At 36.1% G+C, this 25,006-nt stretch overlaps 1 protein-coding gene across 1 annotated transcript in view; it reads right to left on the reverse strand.

Moving 5' to 3' along the window:
- Positions 1-1,777: 1,777 nt before the first annotated feature.
- LHPP (phospholysine phosphohistidine inorganic pyrophosphate phosphatase) overlaps positions 1,778-25,006 on the reverse strand; it is a 124,926-nt gene continuing 101,697 nt past the window's right edge. Inside the window, exon 7 of the mRNA XM_026704933.2 lies at positions 1,778-2,068. Coding sequence (XP_026560718.1) covers positions 1,972-2,068 — 97 coding nt within the window. The 3' untranslated portion in view covers positions 1,778-1,971. The remainder of the gene's footprint in view (positions 2,069-25,006) is intronic.

Below are 25,006 nucleotides of genomic sequence, written 5' to 3' on the forward strand. Positions count from 1 at the left end.
ACAAAAACAGCCCAACTGTGGGAGCCGAGGTTACTTGCAAGATATGAAAATGAACAGACAGGTACGTATTTCTCAAGATGGAGGTCACAGAACTCCTCACATCCACAGAATGGCATATATAGGTAGTCCTGAAGTTACGAACGCAATGGATCCTGCCCATTCCATTCATAACCTGAGGATTCATGGGAATGAATCTTGTACCTTGAACGAGATCACTCCCTCCTTTTGCCCATGCATTCACTAATTGAATGCATGGTTTGTTAAGTGCACAAGAGGTATGGGAAAGGCCGGGGGGGGGCTAGTGATGGAACAAGCCACCTGTTTAAGGCTACCCAAAGCCTTCTCAACCCACTGAAATACTTCAGGCTCCCCACAATTGCTTCCCCCCAACCTGCTGCGCCAGCTCACTTACCATGCAAAGATCTAGCAAGCTGTTCCCTCTTCAGCCTCTCAGCTGTGCACCTTCTGCAGCTCTGTTTTGATGTGTGCAGGCCTTGCTCAGCCACCTCACCTAAGCCAGCCACCCCTCCAAAGCTCCATTTGGGCCAGCAAAGTGCTGAGTGAGGCCTGTGTAGGCCAAAACAGAGTGTTGGAGGTACAGGCCTACCCCTTCAACAGTCTGTTTTGGCTGGTAAAGCACAGGACGAATGTTGCAGAGCCTCTGCAGTTGTTTGTCATGACTGCCATGATGCTGCAAGATTCGTAGTTTAGGGATTTGTTCATAAACACTAGGGGGCACTTATCACGTAACTTTGAACATTCACTAAGGGAACGCTCGTAACCTGGGGGTTACCCGTACACAAAATATCACACTGATGAGCTTTTACTCAATTTGGGTTTCATCAGGAGATCACAATAATTGAAGGTCGAGTATTTCTTGAAACTACCAAGGAACAGGCCAGATTACTAGAAAAAAACAGTCGTAAGTCATTTTTTTCAGTGCTGTTGTAACTTTGAATTAAATGAACGGTTGTAAATTGAGGACTACCTGTAAGAATTTTCAAGTTTCAAAGGAGAAATGTAATATATAAACATAAATATAGCACCAATTGTATGTGAATCTTTCAATCCAGCTTTGAAACTAAAGTAACAGATGTATGCCTACCAGAGATTCAAACGCTGGTTGGGGATCTTCTGTTTCTCCTTTAATATTTCAGGAAGGCTTGGATGCATCTTAAAACCATCTACATGTTCTGCATTATGTTTATGTAACTCATTCATCTTCTTGTTAAAACAGATTAAAAGAAAGCAAAATTGCTTCAGGGACTGGGAGTGGGGAAAGCATTGTTTTGATGCTAGAGGATGCCACCCTCAGAACACTGGAAAACCAGCTTCTAATGCAAACTTGGAAGATCCATCCCGGCCCAGAGGAAGGAGGAAGAAATATTTGGGCTGTAGTGTGGATGCTAATCAACATTCCAACTGTTGTATAAACATCTGTCTTTATTGCTTAGCATGAGCCTTCCTTTCTTCCTACTGAATGGGTGGAGACAATAAAAAAGAAAAATTATCCAAAGACGTGATCTTACTTGTGCCCTCTGAGGCAATTCTGCACAAAACTCTTTAGAATCATGATCTACAGTGAGTGCTTTCTGTAGGATCTTTTTTTTTTTGCAAGAAATAAGACAATAATAAAAAATGGCCAAGAGAAAAAGCAGTTCCCATGTTGAGTGATGCATGGCACAGAGGTTTATTCAGTGATGTGTTGCAGTAGCCCCCCTTCCCCCCAAATCAGACAAACAAGATTCAAATGATTCCTAGAGCAGACTAACAGGGATGCATTGAACTTTGTTTTTATTTTTATTGTGGTTAATATATCACTTTAGCTGGATACAATGGCAAATTAAACTAGTAAGTTGCTTCCCAATTAGTCCATAAACAATGGAGGAAGGTTTGAACATTGCTAGAAATGTGCAGCTACACCGAAGGTCTTACATTAACATCTGCCTTAAGTGGACCCCTGCAGCATTTTTATTTATGAAAATACTTGAGAATTATATCAACAGCTTCTGCCAGATTGTTCACATAAAGGTCAGCTTTGACTTCTGGATGTTGCTCATCACAAGGTCTGCAAAGGGGATAAAAGCACAAAACAGCAAGAGGATGAATTGGGGCATGCAAACAATAGCAAATTACACCATTTCACTCTCTTCAGAGTCTAATTTCCTACTGCTACTTCACACGGTGGCTTCTGTCTCTTTTAGCTGTGAGTCAATGTTTAAACAAAGGTATAATGAACATGGCCCACAGCACGTTTTGTACTTTATCTCTCCCCTACTCCCACCTCAGCATTGCGATGCATTTGTCTATGCACTTGATTATTATAAGGGTTGCTTGTACAGACTTGGTTTTGAGCAGGATTAGGCAATTCCAGCCCTGAATTCCTTTTTTTTTTTTTGCAGTCCCTGGAACCACTTCCAAACAGACTACCACATATTGATAGTGCAAGTCCTAAAAATCTGTAATGGGCTTTTCCTACCATTCTGACACAGGAAACCCCAAACATTGTTCAAAGAATCCCTGAAATTCCTATATTTTAATTTAAACTTTAACACCCACAGACTATAAAATCAGGCCATCATCCACCTTAATAGGAGATAAAAAGAGGATGCTACTCCTGTCCCCACTGTGTCATCAAACTGGTCACTGTCACCTTCCTTCTCCTTACCAAAACCAAAAAACTATGGACCATTTCTACAAATGGATTGTTCTGTCCTGTACAAAGGAGACACTAATTCTATCCACTAAGTTGTTTTTTATCCAATTTTATGTTGAGTAAGTTAATTTACCTACTTAACCAAAGCAAATTTAAGGTTTTGAACACGTTGTTCAGTACCAGCAATGAAATTACAAAACCAAACATCCATCCACCTTAATACTTGGGAAATTAAAGGAGGAACCTACTTTGACCCGCATTATATTGAATGGGTCATGGTAAGTATGCAGAGAAACTTGCCTAATGCTCCCCTTAGTAATTACACTAAATCACTTGTTTTTAAGCACTATAAAACAGTGTTCAATTTCACATATATTTATTTGTAACATCTTGGAACGAGGGCTAGTCCCATAGTCCCGTATAACATGATTTATTTATTAAATACATCACATTAAACGTTCAAATTGGCTGCCATTTTGTTCTAAATACTGCCTGATACTCATGACCTATGAATACACAGTTACATTTCCTCTAATGTGAATTCTAATGTGAAGGTGTCCTTTACATCATCTATTGGCTTATGGAGTCTGACTTTTGGTACATTCTATATATTTTGGCAGATTTGACTGCAGCAACAGTCTTTAATGAGTTTCTTCTTTTTGGAATGATTCAAGGTGATTTATTCAGATAACTTGAGACCATCTTAAGAAATCATCTTGGTTCTGGTGAAGATAAAGCTACCAATGACTGTGATTTATGAGTCTTGGTGGCGTAATGGCTAGAGTGCAATACTGCAGGCTACTTCTGCTGACCCCCGTCTACCTGCAATTTGGCAGTTCAAATCTCACCAGGCTCAAGGTTGACTCAGCCTTCCATCCTTCTGAGGTGAGTAAAATGAGGACCCAGATTGTTTGGGAGCAACATGGTGACTCTGTAAACCGCTTAGAGAGGGCTGTAAAGCACTGTGAAGCAGTATATAAGTCTAAGTGCCATTGCTAAGTGCTATTGCTATTCAACACATGATTGTCAGAACAAATCATTTATATGGTTTGGGGTGAGGCTTCCAGGGAGTTTTTCTCTTTTGATAATGCTTTGAAGTTGTCTTTGTTTCTCAAATGGATGAAAGTCCTCATTAATACTGCTTGGATTCACTCTTCACTGGTAGTCCTCTGATCAAACTTCTCTAATTTGTCACATGATCAGTGTATGAGATTACAACTTTCTTGTTTTTATTCAGAGAATTTCACTTTTGTGAAAACTACCACAATATAGAAGAATTAAAAACCAACCAGCAGAAATCAATAACATAATGACATTTTCAAGTATAGTTATTGGCAATAAATTTTAAAAACTATAAAATTAAAATGATTAAGATATACTTAAAATAAGATTATGTTTTTGATATTCTTGTATGGACAAAGAATACAGAGACTAATGGCAGCTACACAAATAAGGGAAGAGTCTTTTTTTAAAAAATCTTACTTCTAAACTCTGGAGGGCAGTCCCTTTGTATCTTTTGATAATTGAAAAATTATCCTGAGAAATTATTACCCGTAATAAGAGAAATGCTTTACTCTGCAGATAACTGATTTAAAAGCATTTAGGGTTTTAAAACTTAAGGCTGTGAAAAAACTTGTAAGTAGTGCTAGGTTTTCAATATATAGAACTGATGCAGTTACACTATGTCCAATTTGCCATGTCCTGTTCTTTGGGTAAACACAAATATATAGGTGTAAAAGCTGGACCCTTTCTCTCTGCAGCCACTCACTGTGCCCAAGGCCACATGAGTAATTGAATATAACAGCTTTTTTTATGGGCAGATCCACCTCTTTGAGTTGCTGATTGTGATATTGAAAGCCACTTGGCTCTTATTCGACGTTTTTCCTATTCTTTCTAATCCTGTTTCATTCCGTTTTTAGATCTGTAATTTCTGCAAGAAGGGATTGTTTCACTGATGATATTTGTAAACTATATTTTCAGATGAGGAATGGTGTAAAATGCATCCTTTAATGCAGAAAATTAAAGCTTTTGGTGTATGCATTACATGCCCATCATTTTCTGAGTCTGTATACTGTAATTATAAACAGTGCTGTCTTTCTTTATTAAAGCAGTAACTTCAGAGTTAGGGCATTGTAGCAGATAATCATATCCTAATATCTTGTAACATCGAGCTTAGAAATTTTTATTATTGTTGATACATCAGACCATCTGGTAATCTGCTGTTTAGTTTGCAATTTCCTTTGTAGAGCTCAAAAATAAAGTTCAATGTTCAAAGGAATGTGTTTTCTTTTCCTTTCACACATGAGTATTTAGTGAAATGCCAGAATCTATGAGCAAATGCTTCTTACGCTAATGAACTTTGATTTTTAATAGACAAGAAAGCTATTGCTGAGACATGGAAAGTTTTCTTTCACAGCAGGAGAAATTCAAGCCTTGACGCTGATTTTGAAAATGTTTCATATTTTCCCAATAAAATTTTCAAATGGTATTTTTTTTTACAATTTGTTTTGAGCATATGTAAGGTGCACACATTTTTCAATAGGGCCGCTTAGCTGAAGAGAAAATTTAATATAAGAATTTAAAAAATAACATTTCAATTTAATATGCTGTTAAGGACGTTGGCTATTAAATTGAAATGTATTATAGGAATATGGACTTTCAAGAGAGTATTAATAAGACACATGATTTAGCTATTTATTTGCAGTGAATTTTTCTAGCCAAATCAATGAAATATTATTTAGCATACTGTGAGAATGGCTAGGTTGGAAATACATGCAGATTTTTGACCATTCCAAAATGAAAAGTTACATGCTGGTATACATTTGGCTAATGCGGATAAAGACAAATATTTGATTCACTGTTAGATGATTTTGGAATATTGTGACTTTTATGTGGTCCAGACATAAGCAAGCCAAGATTTTGTCAAAATGATGACAAAGTGTGCCATGACATCACAATGCAAATTATGCCCATTACATACTGTAAAATATGAAATGTATTTGAATATAAGTAGCTTGGGTTGGTAGTTAGGCTGTTGGTTTGAGCTCCGAGCTTGGCAATTTGGTTGCAAACATTTCATCACCATTCAAGGAGACATCCTCAGTGCGCTTTGAATTGTGCTCGTCTGTCAGAGCACAACAGCCAGCCAATCAAAGTAGCCAAACAACATCCACATAATTTGCATCACATAAAAAGGTAATTAAAGACTAATGCTCTGACAGACAAGCACACTTCAATGCGCACTGATGATCTCTCCTCAAATGGTGATGAAACCTTTGTAACCAAATTGCCAAGCTCAGAGCTCAGACCAACAGTCCATACTGTAAAGTATCACAATGGATGGTTCTTCTTTTGCTCATCTGTCCATAATGTGAAGACAAGATGACTGTTGTTTTTAACTTCCCTAGGCAATTACATTTATCAGTTCAGTATTAATTTAAATAGCAGAACTGTACTTGTTGTTGATAACATGCAAGATTTGTGTATCTAAAATGCTGGACCACAGGTCTAAGTAGTCTTCAACTTACAGCAGCTCACTGAGCAACCATTCAAAGTTACAATGGCACTGAAAAATTGACTAAGGACCATTTTTCATGCTTACAACTGTTACAGCATGGTTACTTGATCAAAATTCAGATGCTAGGAAACTGACTCATATTTATGACAGTTGCAATGTCCTGGTCTCGTTTGATCACCTTTTGTGACCTTCTCATAAGTTTGCTTGCAGCATGACTGCTATTATAAGACAACCCAGGAGCAAAATACAGAACACAGAGACGTAAACATTTAACAGTGGTGGTTTATCTACAAGACAGTTATATACAGAAATATATGTGGTAGCAAAATACCTTTACAAGTAAGCAAACTGCTTAACTCCACACATGGAGATCTCTGCAATGAATACATTCAATTGAGTTTCTTTGCATTGAGAATATTATAGGGAAGAATGAAGGTCAGCAAATAAAAATCATCCTAAACATTTATTGCAAATTTGTCTTCCTCAACTCTTGCTTGATATTAGCAGAAACTGCTTTTGGGGGGAAATTTCAAAAGTATGCCATTGTTTTAAAAATAATATAAATTGTATTTATTATTAATGATGTTACTTAAGACGGATTTGTATCTTAAAAGACAAGATACTTGAAATTAATTAAATAAGACTCAATCAAAGTATAAGCACATGCTATTGTATCTCTGAAATATGTTCCATCATATATTCCATGTTGGAATCAAGATTTAAGCATACACTCCCCCCAATATCCTAATGTCAAATCAATCAGTATTTTAAGATGGGCTGATAATTCCCAATTCTTTGTGTACATTGGATAAAAAATATCTAAATGAATATACACACATATAGAGACACTATATTACAGAAAGATGTATATTGCAACAATACACGCATAGTATTCACATAATGGGCTGAGTCCCCTACAGCTTTGGTCTTTGTGAACTATGGCTTACTGTGATGTGGGAACTCAGACAACGACTTTGTTCACATCTCATGCTAAGCCATAAATCTTATGGCAACCATGCCCACTCAGACTAATTGATTCCATTTCCAAATAAGTCTGAATAACAAGTGATCAGTACTTGATTATCTTAATCTAGCCTCATGTACAAAGATAGGACTTAGAAGTTGCCTGCACAGAAGACACTGTTATACAAAACCATGGTTTGTTTTTAAAGTTTAAATAGTTTTGTTCTTTGACTTTCAGAGATATTAGCTGCAGCCACCCATCTTTTTTCCGTGGCTAGGGTTGTATTATTTATTCAGAGCCAAGAATCAAGTTCTTTTAAATTGAACATTTTGTTTTTATTCTAAATTTCAATTTAATTTAAAGCACATAAATCAGGAGGGGTCCCTGCCATTTATTTCTTTTATTTGATCAAAATTATGTGTTCTCTTTTAATTTCTAAATTCTATCTAAAGCAGAGGTGCAAAGTACAATACTTAAAAAGGCAACTAAATTTGGCTAATGAAATTATTCCCTGCACATTTAATAAGGAGGGAGGGAGTAAAATAAAAACATTAGAGCCCATCATGTAAAAGCTCATCGTGTTAATGTTATTTATTATGGACAGACCAGATAACAGACCATATATTATATTTTTCTTCACTGCACAGGAAGGATCCTGCCATAGCGGGAATAAACAAACCCTGTTCTGACCCAAACCCTTGTCCAATAAAACAAACATGAACCAAAGGTAACAGAAACCTTTTAATGATTCTTACAAATCCCTGCAAACTAATTAACTGCTGCTGCAAACTAATTAACTTTGATAGGCCAAAACTGTGTGAGGCTGCCAAAAATAACAGATAAGGTTACCTAGAAATATTTTACAACACAAGAGTCTTCAAATACCAACTAAAATACTGCAATGTCCACGAGGCTGGAGTTTCAAAACGTCTTTGCTTCCTGCAAAGAACGTCCGATTCACAGCTGGCTTTTATGTTCTTGAAGGAGGGGCCATTACCATACAGCCTTACTCCCAAGTTGTCTGTGCTACTGCACCTGCTCTTTCCTATGAGCAGCCCTGCATGCATGCACACTTGGCATAGGCTCCTTGGGAACCTCTTCATCGCTGCTGCCAGCCCCCACAATCTCTGAAGGCAGCAGTTCACTCCCTAATGGTCCTGGCCCCAATCTGAGTCTTTGCTCTCCTCAGCCATCTGTACCTGCTGCCGGCTAACCACAACAAACCCTGGCATTGTGCAAGAATAAGGCTAGGAAGATGAAGAGTGGACATAATCAGGAAAGTAAAATAATTATTTGCATAAATAAATAGGTAAATTGAATAATGTCAGGAAACATCAGTCTTGTGCTTATGTTTCCTGCTACTGTTTTTTTTCCAGCAAGTCTTCATGTTGATAAAGTAAAAGAGTTGGTCAAGGAGATTTACCTTAGAGACCCATAAGTTTATATTTTGATATAGGAACCTCATGCTTTTTCCTCCTCTTCAATTCCTCGATGCTTGAAGATCTTAGGTTGGTACTGTAAAATACTGCATGTTCAAAATGAAGATGCTGTGAAGATTTGGAAGGAAGCATTAGGGGCAGAATCAGAGAGAACTGACTTGTTCCCATCCTTTGTTGTGGCTCACAATTGTCAGATGACTATTAATAACTTGGCTAAATAATTAACATGATGAACAGAGAAGAAAGCTAACAAAGTGAAGATAAAGATCACTTGGGAAGAATTCCTGCTCAACTTTGGTATGTAGAAAATGGAAGCATAACATGATTTTTCAAAAGCTATTCTGTTGCCCTGGAGCAAAGCCAGTTTCCTGCAACAACTACAATTTTCAGTTATTCCAAAGCAATCCCATGTGCTACAGAATAAATACACACAACTTCGTAGTGCAAAAGCCAACTTATCAGGTTCTTCTTTTCCTACATCATCTTAGCATTGTTACTAAAGATACAGGTCCACGCATCCATATTTAGTGGGCAAATCCCATTAAATGTCATAGGATAAGAGCGCATATTGAATAGAAATGAATAAAGATAGTGGGAAGCCTGTCTGTTTTATGTTAGTATTCAGGTTTTTAATTTTTTGATGCTTTTCCTCTGTTGCTGAAGAGCAAATTTCAGTGATTTGATTAAAATAAAGTTTCAGAGCAGTGTTTCTCAGACTTGGCATGAATTCAACTCCCAGAATTTCCTAGCCAGCACTGAGTTGGGGAATTCTGGGAGCTGAAGTCCACACATCGCAAAATTGCCAAGATTGAGAATCACTGTTGTAGAATAAACTAAAATCTAGTATTAAAATGTTGGAGTTACATTAGTAAGAGTAACTCACTGCAGATTTGCATTCATTTACATGTATTCCACAACACACTTCTAAAGACAAATATGTATAGTTAAGAAAGAGAAATGATAAACAAAACAAAACCAAAAATACCGTGGGAGGGAAAATAAGATTGAAAGAACTCACACTGTGAAAATGATCACCGACTGTGCAACTGATTGAAAACCAAGAGTATTTTACAATCTACTTTCTCAACCACTTCTGGCCCAAACATGACTGCAGTCTGCTTTCTGTCAGGCAAGAATTATTGATGAAAATAAGATTCTAGTTCCAGAATAAACAAGTTTCACATTAAGCAGTTCTTCCAACTCTAATCTGCTTCTTATGAGCATTAGGCATCTTAATTGTATCAATGTCTGTCAAACATTACAATAGCTGCTCTTGAGGCATTTCTGCTTTCTAAACACCTCTGGCTCTCAAGATGAAATAAGAAGGCAGCAAATAGATAATGCATTAGCTAATCTACTGTCAAAAATGTAATCTGGAAACCCTTGTTCACTGATTTTAATTGTATGTTGCACTAGTTGATAAATACTTTCAGTCTCTTCTCAGGATATCAGACACAAGCCTGAAGATGACAAATGAGATTTCATCGAAACATTGCCAAGATACTTCCAATTTTACGCGGGAGAAAACCCGAATAACCAAAGATACACACACACACACACACACACACACACACATATATATTCTCGAGTTTTTGCGGTACTTACATGTATGGCATTCAGCTTTGCTCGGGTATTTTCCCACGTCATTGTAGTTGTGCTTTTAAAGTTGTAGCAACGTTTCGGCAGAATCTCATCTGCCATCTTCAGGCTTCTATATAGTGTTCATCTGATGAACACTATACAGAAGCCTGAAGATGGCAGATGTGATTCTGCCGAAACGTTGCTACAACTTTAAAAGCACAACTACAATGACGTGGGAAAATACCCGAGCAAAGCTGAATGCCATACATACATACATACATACATACATACATACATATAAATAAATAAAACAATGTTTTCGTAGATTTTCACGGGTACAGATATGTAGGTCTAGGTGCGTTCGGGTCTTTTCCCGTGTAAGATTAAGAGTATCTTGGTGACGTTTCAGCAAGGTCCCACTTGCCATCCTCAGGCTGGTGCTTTCGGCTTTGTGCCAGTGCAAACAGTGTGTGATCGGAGCTGTTGTCTGTCTATAAATGCTGGTGGTGGGGGGGCTGATGTGCTGGGCTGGTTGGCTGCACTGCTGCCTCTTGATTGGTTGATGGAGTTGATATTGGTATAATGGGCTGTGTGATGGCCTTGTGAGTTTTGTTGTGGTGATATCCTGGATCTTGTGCTGTAATCTCCTGGATCATTTGTTTTGTAGTGATCTTTTTTTCCATTAGCCTCCCGTGTTTTAATGGTTTGGGTAATGGGTTGTGTGATGGCCTTGCGAGTTCTTCTGTTGTGTTATCCTAGGTCCTGCGTTGTAATCTCCTGGGTCGTTTGTGTTTTGATCTCTTTTCCATTACACACACACACACACACACACACACATATACATATATACACATACATGTTTTTACATATATATATATATATCTGTGTGTGTGTGTGTGTGTGTGTGTGTGTATAAATAAATAAATACCAGAGATTATATGTTGCTTCAATCATATGAAGCAAAAGCAAATTTTCAGTTTTGCCACTTCTTTGAGGTAATATACTATCTTATACACATAATTTTCACTGAGATCAATGCTATAAAATTTACTTTTATATAAATAATTATACAGTGTTAACCTATCATCATATTAAATTAAGTTTTTCTTTAGAAATACGTATTTTCTATGCATTTATAAACTACTTCAAAGAAACTCTATAGTTTATAGAAGCAACAGCTATAATGTATAACAACAAAATACAGTGATATACAGTAAGAGCAAAACAATATATAATTACAGTTAAACAGTAATTTTAATTGCGATAATATCTGTTTAGCGGGTGCTTTTAACTATTCAGCTTCAAAGAATTTCAGTTAAATACATCCCCAAGGACAGTAAATATATATTCGCACAAAAGAGAGAATAAATCTCTTAAAACTATTCAATGCCTCTCACAGATGAAATAAAGTTTATTTTTATTATTTTGAATAAATTTCAACATCCCTAAAATAACACATGCCACTAGCATTTATCGTAAGTCCAAACAACATAACATTTTACAAAATGTAAGGGTACCTAGGAGGAAAAATCATTATTCTATAAATCCCGAGGGAGATTCACACAATCCTTTTTGCCTTATGGAACAAATTCCCCCATTCCAGGAGGTGAATTGCTGTCAGCCCTGTAATTATTCTCATTAATGCTCAGACTTACATTGTGATCACAATTAACCTGGTGAGCTATGGTTTTTTAACATGTGGTAATTTGCAAATGTCATCTAATCACATCCTCAATCAAACCAATCACCACAAGGGTCAAAGCCTCACAACCACACAAAACTGATCTACAGAACTATGTGTGTCTTGGTGAGATGCATACATTTAGAACATATTTATTTCTCTTTATAAATTTTCTCCCCAACCAGTGATGGGGATTTGAAAAGAAGAAGTGCAACAGATATTGCCCCAGCTTTCCATTCCATAAAACTGTTAATTATATGGATGGAATTCTTAAACGATATTCATTTTCTTTGTGAATATGAATCAATAGTCCTCTCTATATGGTTTAAAAGGTTTTTTTTTTTAAATCACTGGCCTTTCCCTTTCCCAGAGCAATTTGTACTGCTCAAGACATTGCCACAGAAACATCTGTTAATCATTTCAGCCTAGTAACTCTCTAGGACTTTGAATAGAGGTCTTTCTCACTGCTAATTAAATATGACAGGGATTAAATCTGGATCAAATGTATGCAAAGCATGTGTTCCAACACCAACCTTTTAGACTTTATTTTAATTGAAATGTTCCCCCTGCAAAGTTATTAGTTTCATCACATTTCTCCTTCCTTTTAAAACAGCAATTATGGTAAGAATATGCATGATAGTAAAAGGAAGATAAGCTTCCTTCATGCTATTTCCTGTTTCAACTAGTTATAGATTCATTCATCGATTTTCACTCAATTACTCATTTTCCTGGTCGCAAGTTCAACGCTAAGTTTCCACATTCTGTCACAAGAAGTTGCATTTTGTGCACATTCCTCCTAAAACGGTTCATTTAATGCACAGTTCTTATCATGTCCTTAATACTTGTTTCTGCATTGCCTCCGGTATGCAAATTTTGTGCAAAATCAAAAAATGGAAGACAGAAAAGTGTTGTCACATTCCCCAGCTTTGTAAATGCATTTGATTGATGTGCATTTGATGTGTGCTTTGTATAAATAATATATAAAGGCACAATTTTTGTTATTACATAATTAAAAGGGAACAAGGAACCCTTTCACATCATGCCGTAAATGAAGCGCTGAACATTGCCTACCAATACATTCACATTATATATTGCTTAAGGCCTGGTAACCTCTGACTGCGGGAAAAGCTTGGTCTGCTTATCTGTGCTGGGAGACACTCTTGCCAGCTGCTGTGGGCAATCCTCAGAATGGGTACTTCAATATCAAAGAACTCCTTGGCTGGAAAGAATGAAAATGCTACAATACCCTCTAGTGGTTTTCTTTAATCCTGGGGATATCTGAAACTTGCTACTTCGCTTTTCAGTAACAAGCTCCACCCTTTTGGTAGTAATAGTTATGTACTCTTTTCTTTCTTTTCGTTCACCTGCTAACTCAATTTTTAAAATTTTTCTGGGTTAATAAGTCACTTATTTGGGGAATATATTGATGCTAAATTATCATATGGAAAGGAATGATAGGACAGTAGGCTTAGAGGTGTAATGGAAATGTGTGTGTGTGTATAAAATTTCCATTACACCTCTAAGCCTACAGTGTATGTATGTATGTGTGTGTGTGTGTGTGTATACATCATATATACAAACATACATATATGTATGGTATTCAGCTTTGTTTGGGTATTTTCCCCCGTCATTATAGTTGTGCTTTTAAAGTTGTAGCAATGTTTCGGCAGAATCTCATCTGCCATCATCAGGCTTCTGTATTGTGTTCGTCTGACAAACACAATACAGAAGCCTGATGATGGCAGATGAGATTCTGCCGAAACATTGCTACAACTTTAAAAGCACAACTATAATGACGGGGGGAAATACCCAAACAAAGCTGAATACCATACATGTAAGTACCCGTGAAAACTTAAGAAAACATACATATATATATATATATATATATATATACACACACACACACACACAATTATACAACCCCTCTAATATATACTACTTGTAGTAATATATCTAATAATATACATACATACACTAAGCAAAACTGTTTTTTGGGTGTAGCACAGCTGCCTTCAATAAAATGGGGCCTCTTTTTCCTCCCCTCAAATAGTAACCATTCCCATTTTATCCCCTTGCACCAATTTATTGAGATAATTGTGAAAAGAGCTTTCAGTTCAATGATTAAAAACTGGGTTAATATCCCTGTAATTTGATTTTATTAATTCTGAGCTACATTGTTGATTCCTCCCCAAAGTGGCCTGTTCTGTATCATGGTAATTAGATAGTATCATGAAAAGTAATCTTTCATGGAAAAAACAGGCTTCCAAATATAAAAAAAGGAACCAGAAATTAAGCTACATAATTGTACATGGAGTATTTATTAATTCACTGTATTTGAGATGTTAACTTTTTTGTCTCTCTCAAGACTGGAATCCAGTATTTTGACTTCTAACAATGTTGAGCAATGCTGTTACAAGTCTGTATATTAAATATGCTAATAATCATTTAGGAAGGCAATCCTTACACATCAGGCAACCCTATTAACTCAAAGCACAATCCCACCAAAATATCATTTAATCTGTCTCAAGTAAAAATTTGGTTATTTATTTATATTCTACCTTTATTATTTTTACAAATAACTCAAGGCAGGAAACATACCTAATACGCCTTCCACCTCTTATTTTCCCTGCAAAAACAGCCCTGTGAGGTGGGTTGGGCTGAGAGAGTAACTGGCCCAAAGTCACCCATCCAGTTTTTGTGCCTAAGTCAGGACTAGAAATCACAGTCTCCTAGTTTCTAGTCTAGTGTCTTAACTACTAGGCCAAACAAATTCAATTTGGCTTTTAGTTAGAGATGCTAATCCTCTCCATTTTTATAATCTAAAAGGGCAATTTATCTGAAGCAATATTAATGAACACCTATTAGATAGTAGTCTCAGAAAATAACATCTTTTAAAAAGGTAAGTTTTCTTTAGAAACACGTGGGTTGGTAATAATACTTCTACAAACAAAGCATTACTTCCTATATAATAATTTGCTGCTAACACACTACAGGAACTTTAATGGTCATTGAGGATGGTAGGTTCAATCTGCCCACCAAGACTGAAAACAAACATTGATGTCTCCCTCCACTGATGCGAAAGGGTCAACCTAGCAAACAGGAAAAGTAAAAGCTGCAAATGTCTTTTATACACGGATAATAGAGATAGAATATATACTGTGTATCCATTCCTTTGTAGGAAAACCATACAAACCCAGGCATTTATGTAGAGTTAATTACACCACAACTTCAAAGAAACAGAAACAATTGGCTTATCATGCGATCTACCTCTTGTTATTACTTTTATGACCTTTCAGTAAAATATAAGATGTAAAAATGAAATCTGATTCTATTCCTGTGGTTGAGAGATGACACAGCTCTGGCAAGTTAATTATAGAGCTTCACTGACACAGAAAATCCTTCTTGCTCATGAGTGAGAAGGATAACTCAGTAAAGCATTTTTCCACATTTATCTGACTCCCTGTTTGATGTTTCCACTGTTTTTCTAAATTACAAAGGTTAAATTTAACATACTCAAGCATGTGTTGAACACCTGCTTCAGGAAACCCAATTCTACATACTTCTAATGTTTCAATATTGCTTGGTCAGCAATGATAAGAAGAAAAATATAATACTGGAATACAATTTTGGGAGTTGAAGTCCACACATCTTAAAATTGTCAAGGCTGAGAAGCACTCATCAACAGTATTCAACTTGTATGTCTTTTTTCATGCTTTGATTTTTTAAAAAATTGTGGTTAGATGAGCAGCCATGTAAATTGATTGACCGATTAACTGACTGATTGAATGAAAGAATAAAAACTTGCTCAACATTTGGAATTGGAACTAGCCTAACAAATGTAATCCTGAGTAGACAAAGGTACTCCTGATTACTTAGACAACAGTCAGTTTTGGATATGGTAGGTTACTACATAAACAATAGACAGGTTTTGTGTACATCAATGTCCACCACAGGTATGCCTGTTACATAAAGGAGGATTTATTAGCAGTTGCCGTTGCTTTAAGAAGCTCATTGTTGCTTCATTGAAACCCTAAGCAGCCTACAACATTGGTATGTTTTTATTGAAGGATAATGGAGATCAATCTAATCTATAAACCAAAATGCTGGCCATTGCCCTCAAAGTTCATTATACAAGAATTCCAATATTTTCTAAGTTTCAAGATGCAAATGGCAAGATCTCAAAGGTGAGGACATTGATATTTTCTAAGATACGACAACTTTGAAAGATTTTGTATACTAGAAGGATTGCCTTTATGCAAGACTCCCCAATGGTATTCAGTACCTCAAAAAGTTGTCCATTTTACGTAAAACAGTTAAGTTTTGCTTATTTTCATATGCCATTGCATTTAATTTTTAATTTAACTTTTGCTTGTTTTGTTTTACTATTCTTTTGCTGAGGCTTGTTTTTGCCATTGCTCAACTCCTTGCGTTCTTCCTTAATTTTGAATAGGAAGGATGTAATCATCATAAATATCCTGGCCACAGTGCTTCTAAAGACTACATCTCTATTATAAAACCCCGAAGGAAGAGCTGTAAGATACATTGCATGTACAACAATTTGACACATAGTTCGAATATCTGGGATACGTCTCCTGTAATGGGACTGGCCTGAATAAAATTAAGAAATATGCATTGTCTTTCTATTATCTTGGGTGAGGGTCAAAAGAGGCCAATATAATTACCTGTTTACATATAGCATATCCAGCATGAAAAGAGTCATTACAAAAGTGATTAAGCAGACAATCTTATAGTTTCACAATCAGTTTTAATGCTTATTTTCACTTATTAAAGGTCTTCAAAATAATTTCAGTTTCATGCTCATATATATGTCTATACTTTAAACAAAAGTCTTCTTCCCACCTTGGATGTCTCCATGGTTATGTCTACTTCTGTTATGGTTAGAAGATTGGGTGAAACAAGAATATAGAAAAGAAACAGTTTTGGTGAGGAAATAGTTATATGGTAAGGAACCTTCTCTATTTCTAGGGTGCTAATACTTGAAGTTTGCATCTAATAAACTGAAGTGCTTAACTGAGTCAAAAAATCCTCTCAGTTGTGGATAAATTCTCTCTCTATATAAATAGTGAACACAGACCAACATACTAATGTCCCCATTCATTTAAGGTTTCATCTCTCTCATAAATGTTTTGTAATGAGGGCAGATGCCAAATGCAGTAAATACAAATATATATTTTAAGCAACTCTCATGTATAAAGAACAAAAGAGATTTCTTTTCTGAATCTTTATATTTAACTTGCCCAGCACTTGCATGTAAAGCTTTTAAAGAGATAGATTTTAAGAAGTTATGTAATACAATTCTAGATAAATCCATGATTAAAGTTAATATTAGTAATTCATTCTATTAAAATAAAAATGCTTTAATTTTTCTAATCTACTTGGAAGCAACATGCATAGCAAGAAAGGAAATTTTGCCACCCGCAATTCTCAGTTATGTATCCAGCATTGAGATCAGTTAAGTGTCTATTTGTGGCCTGCAGCTTTAGCCATGATAATTAATCTCATGTAGAAACTGCAGGGTTTGCTAGGCTCACAGCATGTTAAAAAAATAAGTGAATCAAAAACCTGAGTGACAAATAAAATTAACAAGAAAATTCAAGCACGCTTGAGACAGGGGGCGTGCATAAGCGCACCAACGTGCCTACCGTCCCTGTCCTATTGTTTCTTTTATTTTTCTTTTATTTTTCTTATATGTACCCATTTCATGTATTCATAACTATGTATACACTTATACTTATTATCTTGTAAACAATTGACAAATAAAATAAAATAAAATAAATAAAAAATAAATTAAAAGACATAGTTGGTCTAATGGTTAAGGTGCTGACTTAGGAACCAGGAGACAGTAAGTTCTAGTCCTGTCTTATGCATGAAAGATGGTTGGGAGACTTGGGGCCAATCACTCTGAACTCAACCCACTTCACAGGGTTGTGTTGCTGTGAGGAAAACAGTAGGAGGAAAGAATATTAGATATGTTCACTATCTTGAGTTATTTACAAAACAATGATAAAGGTGGAATAAAAATAAATTAAATAAAATAAATATATGGCTCTATACATTCCATAATAATGGAACAATAGAAAGAGGGATAGTGTTCAGCATTTTTGAAATTGTTTTTAGGCTCATCCAAGTGCCCTCCTTGATATATAGCATTCTTGCAGGCTTACAGCCTTCTAAGATTGACTTTTCCTCTCATAAAGGCAACATTTCTCAGGCCATTATATCCTGAACAGTTACACATCCCTTTGGTGCAGTTGCTCAGAACCAGGAAAACAATTAGTAGTAGAAATATCCATGGATTCAGTCATAAAGTTCTGGACTCAATATAATGAGGAAAGGTGGCTAGATATGACCTTGTTCTCTTCTTGCAGTGCAAACAGTAGACAGCTGTGCTTGCATACTTTCATTCCACAGTGAAAATGTTAAATTTTTCTTCCAGTTTCACCCATGGGACTGGTTCATAAGCTCAATTCCTGATTTACTAATATGCTGAGGCTGAATGCTGCTTCACTTTCCTACTTCATCATTATTTAATGTGGCTTATAATGTTGCTTAGGTTCCTCGCTTGTAAACTACCATTAAACCACAGATCCTTGTTTTGGATGGATCAACTAAGTGTATTAGACTTCAATCAGAATGTAGGAACCAGAGGTGGTATTCAGCAGGTTCTGACCAGTTCTGGAGAACCGGTAATGGAAATTTTGAGTAGTTCAGAGAACCAGCAAATACTACTTCAGACTGGAGATTTTACAGTAATCTTCCCCTGCCACGCCCACCAAGCCATGCCCACAGAATCAGTAGTAAAAAAATTTGAATCCCAAGGGGAAGGAGAAAGGAGAAGAAAAGCATGAATGCAACTTTATTCCAATTCCATCAATGAAACACAGAGTAAACTGAAACATTCTGTCATCATATCCACCCCAAGTCAAGTGGAACCTACTGTACGTGATTCAAATAGCAGAAAATTCATAGCAAATAATAATAGTAATAAAATTTTTTACACATCTGCAGCTCTGGAAAGATTAAAGATAGGCTTAGATAAAAAAAATACTTGGCTTAAGAAAACAAGAAACCATTTTAAAAATAGCAATTTAGGAATTATGCTGACCAGAGTAAAGACAGAAGATGGATTAATGAGCATGTTCTATGCACATATTTAAAACTTTCTTTAAAAATATTTAACTTACTTTCAGACCCTCCACCAGGACTTTCTTTGCAAAAAAAATGTTTTACTTCCCTGTTAAGCAAGCTTGAAGCAATTCTCTCCTCTTATCCTTTACAAATTACAGAGCTGGACTGCCTAGCCCTGTTTTTATACAAAACTCAAAAAGATCTGTGGAGCATCTAAGGAAACATACAGCAAACCTAGTGAACCTAGAGGTAAACTCTTGTAAAGTTAGAGAAAACCTTGTGTCAAGAATAAAGACTGTTTACAACCTAATATAGTTTCAGTATTCAAACAAACAAACTAAACATATCTTAGGATCCATTCAGATTTAGCAGTAGCAGCACATTTAAATATAGCCATTTAGATCAGCAGTATCATATTTGATTTCATTTGAGGGCAACATCAGGGTTGTATTTGACCATGGGCGCTCGAGGTGGGTGTGGCCAGGGTGAGCATGGCCAGCTTCACATCACTAGTGATGGGGGTGCCTATGGTGGCCCAAGTGCTCTGCCAGTGAAAACAGGCTCCCAATCTCCATTTTCAGCCGTGATTGTCTCCTGAAACCCTCCGTTTTCGCTGGCAGAGGCTCCATGGGCCAGTCCTTTGCTGTTTCCAGGGCAGCCTCATGGGCCAGATTTAAGTACCCTGCGGGCCAGATCCAGTCCCTAAGCCTTGAACACCCCTGATTTAGATGATGGACTTCTTAGCTTATTGGACTCCACCAATGTTTAATTTCTCTGAGGCAAGCTACATATTATATACAATGCACATTCCGTATTTAAATGGAAATTTAAATTTAAAAACAGTAAGAGAAGAGAGAACAACATTCTTTTTTTAATCATTATTTATTGATTTACTTCTTCCTCAAAGAAAAATAACTTGAATTGCTTTATTCTTGTTAAGAGAAAACTTCTGGAAGCAGTTTGAAGATAAAAAGGTTTGAACAGAAAAGGAGCATAAAGCAAAAATAAAATAAAATCCCCACCTGGTTTTCTTCACTTGTAGATTTCTGTGTGTCTGGTTTTCACAAAAACTTGGAGAGGATATATTACATATAACTGAAACAAGCCATGTTTACATCCAGGCCTCTGAAAACTTTCTCAGGTCTTAATGCACAATATCTTCCAATTTTCTATTGCTTTAAAAGGTGAAAATCTCAACACCTCTGAATATTCATGGAATTTTTTTGAACTAATTATGAACTGAGAACTGTCCTGTGTCAGGAAACAAAAAAAGAAAACTGAGCATAACTCAGATTTTTTTTTCTTTTCGCTTTCAGAGAAAATCTGAGTGGATGGATTCATTCCAAACTTTGCTCTGCTTTAATGATAATTTTTGCAAACTTTATAAAAAGAAACCAACCATCAATCAATTTAACTGGCTTATTCCGAGTTGGAATCAATGGTTGTTTTGCTTTTCCATAAAAGCAAATCAAACATTGAAGTATTACATATAAATGCATTGTCAAGCATGCAACAAATTTGGAGAAGTCATAGTTAAGCAATAAAAGCAATGCATCCTTTCAAAGCCGCACAGAGGAGAATTAATTTATAGGGTTGTGGAGTGCTTTAGAGTTAAAGGCAAAGTGGTATTTCAAGTCAGTGGAGGCATAAATACATTTGCTTGCAAGTTTTAAATTAGCCTTGTCATTTCTCAAGAAAAAAATGTGCACTCCATGCTTCAGAAGAAACCCACCCCTAATTTCAGAGTTGCTTCATAGAACACATTAGGCCGTAATGGACTTTTTTGGGTTTTGGCTAACCATGCAATGTGATTTAATTAAGCAAACAATGGTATAAAATGCTATATCACCCTTATAGAGCAACAGAGTTGGAAGGGACCTTGTAAGTCATCTAGGCCAACCCACTGCTCAAGCAGGAGACTCTATACCATTTCTGACAAGTGGCTGTCCAGTCTCTTCTTGAAAGTCTCCAGTGATGAAGCACCCACATCTTCTGAAGGCACTGGTTAATTGTTCTCACTGTCAAACAATTTTTTCTTATTTCTAGGTTGAATCTCTCCTTGATCAGTTTCCATTCACTGTTCCTTATCTGGCTTTCAGGTGCTTTGGAAAATAGGCTGTCCCGTTCCTCTCTGTGACAGCCCCTCAAATATTGGAATGCTGCAATCATGTCACTTCTGGTCCTTCTCTTCACTAGACTAGCCATGCCCAATTCTTGAAACCATTCTTCATATGTTTTAGTCTCCTGGTCTTAATAATTTAACAGGAAAAAAGCTTGATCTCTATTTTCCTTGAAACCATGGCATTATTTACCAGTCACTCCTAAAAAGTGAAATACTTACATCCTGTATGTTCTATTTTGAGTTATCAGCTGCGTTAATCATCCGCTTGTGATTTACACAATCATCTCCAGACACTATTTATCTCTGAATCTATCTAGTTCCTCCCATAGCTACAGAAAACTCTTTAACTACTGAACCCCAATTCTCAACAATTGTTCACTGTTAATAAGATTCTTTTTTATTCATGTACCCTAGTATTTATCTTTATAGAACATTATTTTTACTAATATCATTCTTCTTAAATATGGTTTGATACTATGACCTTCTCCTTCACTTAACTTCATAAAAACCATGGGAGGTAAAGGAAGCAAACAGAGAAGGTTCAGCGTTTTTGAGACATGTGATGTAAAACTACATGTGGAATATAATTCTGCTTCTTTTTCCAATGCAATGGTATCTTAATTTACTTCTATTTGTTTCTGGAAATACTGTTTGCAGTGCAAGATTGAGGTGAAGGTCAGGAGACTACAGCCAAGAGGAAGTGGTGTGCAGCAGAAAACTAAGCCTGGCCCCAACTTCTGGCATGTCCCAACTTGTAGACTAGTAGCTATGAACAATAAGAAAAACACAGAGTATTTAATAGCTGTAGTACATCCTTTTGTCCCAGGGCTATATAGATATTTGATTCATTCCTCCACTTTAGCCACTATCCTACATTAATTGTTATATTAATATTATTTTCCAATTTGACAATTAGAACTAACATTCTGCATTCTGCTTCAAATATTATTTTTTTCCATCCACTGAATGAATAGGTTGCATCTACGACTTGTTTATATCATTTTACACTGTTGGTAAGAATTCATGTCATTTTAAATTCTAAAAAATATTTCTACATAGACTAGTTTATTAGTTAGCAGGGAGAAGGTTATATTAATTTAGCAGGAAGAAAACAATAATGCCTGACTTAGCATTTTCTATGTGAAGGATTTTATTTATTTAATATTGAGCTATGGAACTATACTTAAACCATTAGTTCCATGTATGGTTTTAAGTAGCATAGGTCCCTCTACCACCATTGGCAGTGGAAAAACACAAGATCCATTCTTTATTTTCAAAACATAGAAATTGCAAAAGTAAACAAGCAGTAGATGGGAACAGGGCTCATTGAATGCGTTACAAATTGAGCAAAGAGGTCAAAGTTCACAAAGCACATATTTTATCTAAGTCCAAGGAAAAATTGTGGCTTGCTGTGAAATATAACAATCTGACTGTTGACTATTTCAAATTTTTCGTCCTGTCAAGAGGACCCCATGCCAAGTCCCTTCCCATTTATTTTCCTCTGCAGTCATAAAAACTGCATATCAGGAGGGCTGCTTGGATAATGTGGAGGGTAATACATTGGGCTGCAATTAACCTGGTCACTCAAGCAAGACAGGTCATTGTGAATAAATCAAACCACTGTCAGTGCCCCAGTCTGACATTTGCAAGCTGTCCATTTCCTTCCATGCCTTTGTATGCTTGTACTGACCTTTACTGATGTGTATTGCAGATGCAGGAACACCACCACCTCAGCAAAATAAACTAATTAAGAGTTGCCAGATAAAATTAAACAAAACCAAAACAATTAGTGGCAACAGTATAGAGACTATCTTAAAAGCAAAGGATAACATGCAGGATCAGACTTGCCCAAGTGGTCACGCTGGACGATCCATATTATTCTAACTCATGAGACCAGAACCAGGAAATGGACTGACTGGAAAGTTCCACCCAACCACAGATGTGTTATGTTGCAACTACAGTTGTAAGATCACCTGGAAAACCCAATTGCATCTCTTGTTTTAAGAAAATGGGATTCCTGGTTCCTCAATTAATAACCAGCAACGTTACCACAACTCCATTTTTAAACAGTTGGCCTTTATTTATTTAACAGCTTTTATTAAACACTATCCCAGCTCTTACTTCAGCTCTTTCAGTCAAGACTGCATCTTGTTCATAATTCAATGGCTACTATAGTGCACAGCACAAAAAAGACTCTTCTAGTCCTCAATTGTGCCCAGTTGTGGGTTACAGCCATGAAAAGATTCAGTTCTAGTTAATGTTCATAATTTCCTACTTAACAATGCATTTTGTTATTATAAGAGCTTTCTGAAGGTTTCTATGGTCTACTTTGAAGTTAACTGGATGGAGATTCTCAGTCATCCAGGTCATAGTTGTCCCAAAGGTGCTTTTTCAAAAGGCAACTAGACTTCATTTTTTCCTTGAAGACGCTCTTGGATGAGAAGTGAAATGTCTGCAAGGCAAAATGAAGAAAGTCCAATTGCCTCTTGGAAAAGCACCTTTGGAACAACATGACCTTGATGACTGAGAATCTTCATAGACATTAAGAATGAAGAAGCATCTTGGATGAGAAGTGAAAAGTTTTCAAGGAAAAAACTAAGTCCAGTGGCCTTTTGAAAAAGCACCTTTGTGTTAACTGGAAGAGTGAGTTATCCAATTCAAATTTCTGTAAGTTCTTCCCTCTCTTTCATTTCTAGTTGAGTAGTGCATTTTAAAGAGCAAATTTGGCATAGTAATACGTCATACTGGAAGCCGGAAGACAGTGAGTTGTAATCTCAGCACAAAACCAGTTAAATGACTTTGGACTTTCTCTTACCCCTAAGAAGGATGCAATGGCAAGCCACTTTAGAAATACCTTGAAACTTTAGAAATAACTATGAAAATTGAAGACTCCAAGAAGGACATGAATGAATGGAAGAAGAAAAAAGATTGAGTAAAACTCAGTATAGATAGAGAACTCCACTAATTACTTTTTCCTGTATTAACTATTTATTTTGTTTAATTTCTTAACCAAATGCTAATCTCTTAAAGGGTACTTCTTTTGATGCCAATATAGTTTCTTGTTTCTGGAGAATCACTGATGAAGGGCCTTGTCAAAGATAATAGTAGGTAGGTAGGTAGGTAGGTAGGTAGGTAGGTAGGTAGACAGATAGACAGACAGACACACAGACAGACAGAAAGATACAGAATTCTTTATTGGCCAATTGTGATTGGACACACAAAGAATTTGTGTATCAACACAAATTATTAAAATGAAAAAAATGTTGAAATAAGAAAATTGTGCATCAATGTAGTCCCCATGATCCACAATTTTGTAAGAATCTCATAAATGAAAAAACTGGCTTCTTTTTTACAAACTACCTTAGCATATTATGGGGGTTTCTGAAAATAAGCACTGTTTTCAACAGTAGTTCCAGTTTATTGATCCAATACAAATATCGTTAGAAGATAAACAGGAAACAGCAGAACTGAAAAAATGATTTTTTTTCTTGCCTGTATCCTTTCTAACTCATTCTGAAAAGTGCATTTTAAAAAATCTTAGCTAAATATTGTTAACTTGGCCCAATAAAGATTTTCCAAGTATGGATTTGCACTAATGTTGAAAACTACATTTACTGGATACATAATTCTTGTGTGGCTTTTGGACCTAAGTCATCTTTGAGAAAAGAGTCAATATTTAAACTGAAATAAAACTAAAATTAAAATGCAGAAAGTATATGAAGAAAAATAAATATTAAAATGCAACTTCTGATCAATTGTTGAAAAGAAGTATTGCTGAACATTTCAAGCCTCCCAGGATAGCTACTATGGTGATCTGTTCAGAGCAAACCTACTCACCTGAGACTTCCAAATATCCAGGATTGTAAATCCTAGATAGAACAGTGAATTCTAGTCCCT

The sequence above is a fragment of the Pseudonaja textilis genome, chromosome 4 (assembly GCF_049901715.1).
Source record: "Pseudonaja textilis isolate UNSWEBS1 chromosome 4, rPseTex1.2, whole genome shotgun sequence".
Lineage (NCBI taxonomy): Eukaryota > Metazoa > Chordata > Lepidosauria > Squamata > Elapidae > Pseudonaja > Pseudonaja textilis.